Source organism: Thamnophis sirtalis, unplaced genomic scaffold (assembly GCF_051295495.1).
Source record: "Thamnophis sirtalis isolate CommonGarterSnake01/CBP01778 unplaced genomic scaffold, rThaSir2_p1.2 scaffold_2, whole genome shotgun sequence".
Taxonomy (NCBI): Eukaryota; Metazoa; Chordata; class Lepidosauria; order Squamata; family Natricidae; genus Thamnophis; species Thamnophis sirtalis.
The window spans coordinates 105724472-105733875 of record NW_028261382.1 but is presented as its reverse complement, the minus strand read 5'-3'; the positions used below and the strand labels follow the sequence as shown (position 1 = coordinate 105733875).

Sequence of the window (9404 nt, the reverse complement as noted above, 5' to 3'; positions counted from 1 at the left end):
TTATTTATTTATTTCATCAAGCATGTTTGGATAACAGATGTAAGTATAAACATGATTTTGAATACATGAAAGAAATTAAACTAGAGTGCTAACTGACTCTTATTCACTGCACAATTCAGAAGAATGAAAAATTTAAAAGATCACAATAAAATCAATCAAAAAATATCTCCCCTTAGTGGCATAGTTGCTTCCATTATCCACAAAATGTGATTATTTTTTTTAAATCATGTGGAAGAAGCTTAATCCAAAACAGGATGCCAGTTTCAGAATGACTGGCATCATTCCGTGAACATTCCGTCAACAGTGAATGAAAATATTTCACCGAATTCCTCTCCTGTAGATGGAGTGCAGCTGATTCACCTGTTTTACAAGTGAGTCCCAAGGCCAATGAGGTGGAGAAGTGAAGGTACAGTATGAAGAGCGAAGAGATACACGTTCCACCTTCAGCCGTGAAAGCTTATTGATCAGAAAGATCAATATCAGCAAGGTAGTCCCCCAAAAAAGCACAAGGCATGAATAGTAATTGTAGCATTATTGTGAGTTTTCAGTAACAGAATCTTGCAAGTCTGAAAGCTCTTCTCCCTTGCTTTATTTTTACTTTCTGGAAAACTAGGGAGGGTCCTTCTAAGATACTACTACCCACTCCCCTTTTCCATTCAAAACACCAACAATGCAATAACCATAACAAAAGAAATTTAAAAATATAGAGAATATTTTAAAAAGCTACCAGCTACAATTAATAAAAAATGCAGCTTTTTGTGCGGCTTTTGATAAAAATAGGATTGTCAACATGATCACCAAGATCCAAGGAGGGATATGGGGGAGGAAGAAGGAGGAGGAGGAGGAGGGGAGGAGGAGGAGGAGGAGGAGGAGGAGGAGGAGGAGGAGAAGAAGAAGAAGAAGAAGAAGAAGAAGAAGAAGAAGAAGAAGAAGAAGAAGAAGAAGATTATTAATAGCACAAGAATAAAACTCCTAAAATACACATATTAAGTTTTATTGGAGTCAGACATGAGAAAGCTGGTGTCACATCATGCTGGAAAAAAATTACTGCTGAACTGAGTTCCATTATTGGTCAGAGAATCCTTCAGGATTAGGTGATTCCCATCCTGATGGTCCCCAAGTCCTATCCTGACCTCAAAAAAGGAGAACTTTGAAAATAAGTTACAAAAAATGAAGCATTACCTGATGATGCTAAGAATGTGCAAACAGAACCGGCAGGTCTCTTTCAGTATTTAAGGATGAGCTCTTTTTTAATGACTCCGGTTGGCCTCCACTTGATGCTGTTCATTCCTGCTTCAGAGAAAAAGTTGCAAACTTTCCCAGATAGAAAAAACAAGTTGTGTCATATGCGTCTCTGACTTTAGCAATTTAAAGTGTAATCGCACCCAAGATCAAAGGAAGTGCTTGAAGATACCATCATATCACAAGGGGGTAGGAGTTTTAATGTCATGAACTGACATTTGGTTCATGTGATGATTTATGGTATGATAAAGGAAAAGTAGCATTTAAGAATATTTTTACTAGATGTGCCCTAACTAGAGTTTGCCAAGTTGTTTATATACGCAAAAATGGAAGGAAGAGTATATACCCCACAGTGGAAGTAATGGAATTTGAAAGTAAGATGATGATAAGGATGAAATTGATTGCTTTGCTTAAAGACAATAATTTGAACAAATTTCTTGTGGCTTGCAGATCACTGTTTTATGTGTTCGTATATTATGCTAAGGAGCTTCAGAATTTAAACCAACCAGGATGAACAAAGTTGTTTCATGCATAGGCTCACATGCCTTTGCTCCTCCTTTATGTGCTATGGAAGGGGCCAAGCCTTACTCCTGAGTCGTCCCTTTTGTCTTAACTGTTCTTGTCTTCTGGTGACTCTGTGCAAGCGACCACTGGGAACAGGCTCCCCCTGTTCCTCTGCCTGGCTGACGTCCAACTGTGGAGGCTCTGGAGGCAGCACATAACTCCCTGATGGCCCCCTAGCCCCCTCTCGGTCTCCAATCCAGAGCCCTCATCCGAGCTTTCCCCACACTCCAGGACTGGCCCATGTTCCTCCCCAACCTCCTCACAGAACAACTCTGCTGTCAGTTCTGCAAGTTGTGGGCAGACCATGACAGTGCCATCATTCTGATATCTTTATGGTATGGTTCTGGGTAGTTAGTTTACAATAGTGGAGAGAAAATTTGTGCTTCCCACATCTTTCCTCAGTCTTCAAGATGAACTCTGACAACATACTTTTTCGAGGGAAGCAAAATAAATTTATATTTTATTTTTGTAGCAAGAAACACATTTTTGTAGTCAAGCAATTTCCAAGATTAGAGACAAGTTAAAACTACATTTTTACAGAGGGGTTGAAACAGTGTTTGTAGATTTCTCTCTGCTTTCAGGAGCTTCATCTTCCTTGAAGACTCTTTGAAAAATGACCTTGATGCTCTCCCTGGTCTGAGCTCGTCTCTTTCTCCCAACCAGATAATAGATCACTGGATTAACACTGCTGTTTAGGGAAGCACCCAAAATTATGAATTGATACCATGCAAAAGTTTGGGGAAAATCTCTACTGTAAGTATAAGCAATGAACCCATATATATTTAACGGAAGATTAAAAATAAGGAAACAGAGAAGAGTAATTAAGATCATCACTAACATTCGTCCACGTTTGATCTGTTTGGGTTTAAGACATATTTTGAAAAATAGGATCAGAGTAGTGATTGCGATCAATGGAAGGCAAAGCACAGCAGTCACAACCAAATGGAGATATGAGAAGCCACGATATTTAAATACAAATTCCATAATGTTTGCAATTCCAACAAAGACGAAAGAGAAGACCCATAGGAAGGCACACACAATAGGGGACAAATATTTTGGCCGGGAACAGTGATGCCAGATTGGGAAGAAGACACACACACACCGGTCAATGCTGATGGCTGCCAGAAGAAAAATACCATTGATATACATGACGTGGGAGAGACAAAACATGATCAAACAAGGAATTATTAATTTCGAAAAGTTTACAAAAAAACAAGTGCAAAATATAGCCAAAGATACAAGTAATCCAAAGTCAGCAATTGCTAAATTCAGAATCAACACAGTGAAAGGGTTTCTCTTAATCTGGAAGCCAAGTAGCCAGATAACAATTCCATTTAATGGGATTCCAATACAGCAGAGGATTAAGTATGTGATAAGAAAGCCAAGCATATTTTTACACAAATCCAAATAATTGATAGTATTATACTCCGAATACTCTGCTCTAGAACTTCAGGATGAAATCCACCAAGAGATTTTTGTAATGCAGCTATAATCTCTGCTTTTCGAATAGAAGTTCCTATTAGAAGAAAAGAAAGAAGAGCAGATTCAATCATTCCTCCATACTTATCATATAGTCATGTCTACCTTCTCTAATAATATTAACAACAATAGATGAAAGGGCCCTCTTCTATAAACAATAAAATGAGGCATAACTTACAGAAAACCATACCAGGACCAGTTGTCATTTGGATCAAGAAGAACCACTCTAGATGTTGGAGTTTCTGGACATCTGGTGCCTAGTAGGTTACAGGACTCAAAACTGTTGTCTAAGCAATCAGGTCCAGCAACTGCAAGACTAATGGAAAAAATGGTCTTTACTGGTCATAAATATACAAAGACAGAAAACCACGTCATAACATAATGAAGTTATTACCAGAAGTAATAGGTGCCCTTGAGTGTAGTCCAAAAACATTTGAAGCATCACTTAAAATACCATAAATCACAATTTTCAAAGGCAGGTTTAGAATGGAATGGAATAGAATAGAATAGAATAGAATAGAATAGAATAGAATAGAATAGAGAGTTTCTTCAGCACTGGGATAATAGTAGACTGTTCGAAGCAAGAAGGAACATAGCACATCTCTAGTGATTTATTAAAGATGCGGGTGAAGATGGGGGCCAGTTGGTCAGCATAAGCTTTTAAGCAAGAAAGAGTTATCTTGTCTGAGCCTGGTGCTTTTCCGGGCTTTTGTCTGCACATGGTCTCAAAATAGGAGAAGGGTATCTACACCACTTTGAATTATTTATAAAACTAATAAAGGCAAAATAAAAACATAACTAAATAAAGCTGAATAACAAACTGAGAATGAGATTTTGAGGTGGCCATAGATTTCTGTGGTGTTAACTGATACTGTCTTATTGGTCCCCAAGTCCTATCCTGAACTCAGGAACTGAAAATGTACTTTGCAAATAACAATTACCACCACTCAAGCGCTACTTTTACTCCTAACATATCTTTTGAGGATGGGAAGAATCTTCAAAGGAGAAACATCAATTCTTGTCTCCTCTCCCTCCCCTCTTTTCTCCTTCCCTCCTTCCTTTCCTTCCTTCCTTCATTCCCCCTCTCTCTGTCTTTCTCACTCTCTTTCTCTTTTCTTTCTCTTTCCCAATTTCTCTAGTATATTTGAAAAGATTGCTGTCACCATAAGACACCGAGCAGAATTCTCTCCAGATACTTGTGCTGGTTTTATTTTCCATTGCCTGTGGTCATTGCTTTCACATGGTGGTCTGGGAGCTTGGCTTGAAGATAAGCTGAAAGCATCTCCTAGACAAATTTCTTCTAAGATGTTTGAAGCATGGACGTCTATTCTTCACTTTCTTAAAAAAGAATTATTTCTTTGCCATCTTCCTGTATGCAGCAGGATGCCAGTTTTGGAATGATTCTCCAGGCATAGTAAATGAAAATATTTCAGCAAATTCATCTCTTGTATAAATGGAATCCTCTTTATTGACCTGTTTTACAATTGTATCTCAAGGCCAGTGAGTTGGACAAGTTAAGATACAGTATGAAGAGCGAGGAGACACAAGTTCCACCTTCACCCATTAAAGCTCATTGATCAGCAAGATTAATATGAACAAGGTAGTACAGACAAGAAGCGTAAAACATGAATACTAATAGCACCTTTACTGTAAGTTTGCAATAATAGAGTATTTCAAGTTTGAAAGATCTTTCACTTTGCTTTATTTTTACTTTCTAGAAAACTAGGGAGTGTCCTTCTGAGATACTTCCCACTTCCCTTTTCCATTCAGAAGACCAACAACACAATAACTATAACAAAAGAATGTAAAAAATGTATAAAAGATCTTCAAAAACATATTAACTTTAACATTAACTTATTGGAATCAGGCATGAGAATATTGTTGTCACACCATACGGGGGGAAATTATAATAATTCCATTATTGATCAGAGGATCCTTCAGGATTAATTGATCCCATCCTGATGATCCCCAAGTCCTACCTTGACCTCAGAAAGGAGTAATTTGAAAATAACAATTACAAAATCAGAAGCATTACCTGATGATGATAAGAATCTCCAAACAGAACCGACAGGACTCTTTCAGAATTTAAGGATATGAGCTCTTTTTCAATGACTCCCGTTAGCCTCCGCTTGATGCAATTAGTTCCTGCTTCAGAGAAAGAAGAATTGAGCTGGACCAAGCTGCAAACTTTCTTTGAACTTGTGTCATATGTGTCTCTGTCTTTCACAACTTAAAGTGTAGTCGCATCACAAGATGCAAAGGAGGTGCTTAAAGATGCCGTCATATCAAAAGGCGATAGGAGTTTTAAGTTCATGAATTGAGATTTGGTTTTAACACAGTGATTTAAGGAACGATAAATGAAAAGTAGTATTTAAGAAAAAAATGTATTAGATGTGCACTACCTAGAATTTGCTAAGTTGTTTATGTGTTTTTAAAAAATGGAAGGAAGAGTACAATTCCCCACAATGGAATTTGAATGTAAGATGATGATGAAATTGATTGCTCTGCTTAGAAACTATAATTAGGAACAAATTTCTTGTGACTTGGAGATGAGTTTTTTCTGAGTTCCCATATTATGCTAAGCCAAAGGTTGACTGTGGTTTGTATACAAGCCATGCTTATTAGATCAGCGTATTCTGTGAAGCCAGAAAACTGAGATTAATGCCATCAACTCTGGCTTAGCACTCTGTGTGAATTCTCCTAAGGTAGTTTTAGAGAGTTTTTTGTTGCCTCCCAGGCTACACCTAAATAAATCAACCCAAAGGTGGAGATGAAATCCATTTCATTCTTTCCAGAGTAGGTTACTTGAGTATTCCCAAATCAAAGGACCAGGGACAAAGTTTTCCAGCATTTCTAGGCCCATGCTTGCAAAAAAAATCATGTGATTTTAGAGTTTATCAAAGCGAACAAATCTAGCAGGCATTTCTTATCAGTACAGCAAGCATTTTGGAGATCTGGTATATCTCATAAAGGCAGGAGAAGGAAAGTTACATCAGTCACTTCTGTCATCTATTAACCTCCTGTGGTTCCTCTATCATAGCTGATCCTTAAATGACAGAACAACATGATAACTTTAGAAGCCCAATCGCTGTAGATTTGTGTTCTTCTCAGAAGTAGCATGGAAGGCCATTCAAAATATTAAAATGACTGAAAAGTACAAAATGGCTGAATATTGGCTCTTGGACCAGTTGAAACTTCCAAGTACTCCTCAAGGGCAGTCTCATGTAAGGTGCATTGTCGTAGTCCAGTCTGGGGTTCACGAAGGGACCATGAGCAGGGTCTCTTTGTCCAAGAATACATGCAATGGATACACCACCTTAAGCTATGTAAAGAGCCTCCCAACCTAGAGTAGGTATGTGTGTGGATGCATCCCCTCCCAGGTGGCCACTTAGAGAGAGGTTGGGGGGGCTCCGGTACAAGGTGGGAGAGGTAATGAGTGAGGGCTCCAGTCAGTGTTATTTTTTAAGTTTTTTTTTCTTTGTCATATATTGTATTGTATTGTATTGTATTGTATTGTATTGTATTGTATTGTATTGTATTGTATTATTTGTATTGTATTTTATTATTTGTATCCTGCCCTTCTCCGGGAGGACTCAGGGCGGCGAACAATTCAAGGGGGGAAAAGGGGAACATAAAAAGACAAAATACAAATAATAAAAGTAGACAACAGTCACACAACCATACATGTCGAGAGGGGAGGGAACTCATCACCCCCAGGCCTGCCGGCAAAGCCAGGTTTTGACGGCTTTTCGGAAGGCCTGGAGAGAGGTGAGGGTCCGAATCCCTGCGGGGAGTTCGTTCCAGAGGGCCGGAGCTGCCACAGAGAAGGCCCTCCCCCAGGTAGTAGCCAGGTGGCATTGGCTGGTAGATGGCACCCGGAGGAGGCCAACCCTGTGAGATCTAAGGGGTCTGTGGGAGGTAATTGGCAGCAGGCGGTCTCTCAAGTACCCAGATCCAATACCATGAAGGGCTTTATAAGTGACGACTAGCACCTTGAAGCGTATCCGGAGACTGATCGGTAACCAGTGCAGCTCGCGGAGGATATTTGTGAATATATACATTCCCAAATATACATTCTCATACGTACTGTTAATATTTATATGTTATCTTTTAACATTTATCACAATTCTTTTAAAAATATAATCGGGGTTACTTTCCTGCCACCCCATACATCCATCTTATATTACAACAACCCTGCTTCTTTTTCCGTCCTCCCAACCTCCTTTCTCTACCTTCTTCTTTCCTGCTCTCCTTTCTCTTTTCTTCTTCCCCTCCCTCTCCCCTACTCTTCCTCTCTTCTTCCCCTTCCTATTCTCTCTCCTACTCTTACTACCCTCCCTTATTTCCTCTCCTTTTCTATTCTTTCCCTCCTCTTCCTTCCTCCTTCCGTTGTTGTATTTGCTTATTTTCTTCTTCACTCGGATGGATTTTCGGGGTGTAATTCAAGCAATCCCGGTTCCATATTTAAATAAACATAAAACTCTCTCTTCCACATTTTACTTTCGTTGTAATAGTTCCACATATTGATTTTATATTTGTATATTAATATTTTTCTGTTTTTCCCTTCCTCTCCTGATCTGTAATCTTTTATTCATATTCCTTTTCTAAACAATCATAGAATCATCCCCATGTCCTGAAGTACACTGATTCCACTTTGTCCTTTATTCTCAAAATTAACCTATTCATTTCTGCACAGTCCAATATTTTCTTTATTATTTCTCCTTTGACGCGATTTGTCTGTTTTCCAATTCTGTGCAAATACAATTCTAGCTGCTGTTATTATAATCAAATATATCATCAAATATGTGTCTTTTTACTACATTTCTCTGGTAAGATACCCAATAAAAATACCTCTGTAAAAATAATTAAGAGACTATATAGCTATTTACTTAGAATTAAATTAGAGGAAGAAGAAGTTAAAGAAACAACCATTAGGTGGGCAAAAAACTTTGGTTACATGATTGAATTAGAAAAGTGGCAACAACTATGGGAAAGGAACTATACACTAACAATGGCAACAGAATATAAAGAAAATTTGTATAAAATGTTTTCTAGATGGCACATGCCACCCGAAAGATTAGCAAAACTATTTAAGGACAAGTCAGCTAAATGTTGGAAGTGTCATCAATTACCAGGATCATATTATCATATCTGGTGGACTTGTAGGGAAGCAAGAAGTTATTGGGTTAAAATACAAATATTGTTAGAGAAAATGTTACACCAATGTGTAGAGATGAGACCAGAGGTATTTTTTAGGGCTCCAGTCAGTGTTGAGTACTAGTGCTAAAGTGCTCCAGGGGTACCCTGCTAGGTTTCTTGTAGCACCCACAGATGAATCTTTGATTAGTAGCTTTATGAGCCCTGGTGGCCAAGTGGTTAGAATGCAGTATTGCAGGCTAATTCTGCTGACTGCCGCATGACAACAGTCTGGCAGTTCAAGTCTCACTGGCTGAAGGTTGCTCAGCCTTCCATCCTTCTGAGGTCAGTAAAATGTGGAGCCAGATTGTGGAGGCAATATGCTGACTCTACAAACCGCTTAGAGGAGGCTGTAAAAGCACTATGAAGAGCTACATAAATCAAAGTGCCAAGTGTTATTTGTTACAGTTACAATTGAACCAGTGGAATTTCAATCTTAGGAGACACCAAGACAATAATCACCAAAGACTCATCAAAAGCAGGCACCACAGAACAGCTGCAGTAGTCAGATGGTGAAATATCAGCTCCAAGACCTTTGGAGACAGGAAGTAGAGCAAAGAGACTCAGTGAGGCTCCTTGCCGAAAGGAAGTAACTCTTTTAGCTGAAAAGAGAAAGGGCTGCAGTCTCATTTAAGAGGAAGTCCTGGCTCCTGTTTCTCTGTTGGAAAATACCTTGAAACTATGAATTCATTTCTTCAACTCAAGTACAGCTTCAAAAGTCATCCAAAAATCTTGGACTTCCTGGGGCAATGTCACATTGGAGCAGCTACAGGGGAATGAGTTTCCGTTCTCCTTGTCTGATTTTTCATGTATGGAGGCTTACAGCAGCAGAGGTGAGCCTTGGTGGGGACAGCTTTAAAGAGGGGGGAAATCCAGAGGTGAGGGAGAGAAAGGCGATCTCCCATTCGGAAGGGAGGGAAATC

At 39.0% G+C, this 9404-nt stretch overlaps 1 protein-coding gene across 1 annotated transcript; it reads right to left on the bottom strand.

The window, feature by feature from the left end:
• Positions 1-2235: 2235 nt before the first annotated feature.
• LOC148049081 (mas-related G protein-coupled receptor member H-like) lies at positions 2236-5446 on the bottom strand. The gene is made up of 3 exons (XM_087703817.1): positions 5321-5446; positions 3464-3601; positions 2236-3322 (listed from the first exon to the last, which is right to left on the bottom strand). Exon 3 carries the CDS (start codon positions 3193-3195, stop codon positions 2341-2343), a length of 855 nt encoding a protein of 284 aa, XP_087559943.1. The 5' UTR covers positions 3196-3322; positions 3464-3601; positions 5321-5446; the 3' UTR covers positions 2236-2340.
• Positions 5447-9404: the final 3958 nt, after the last annotated feature.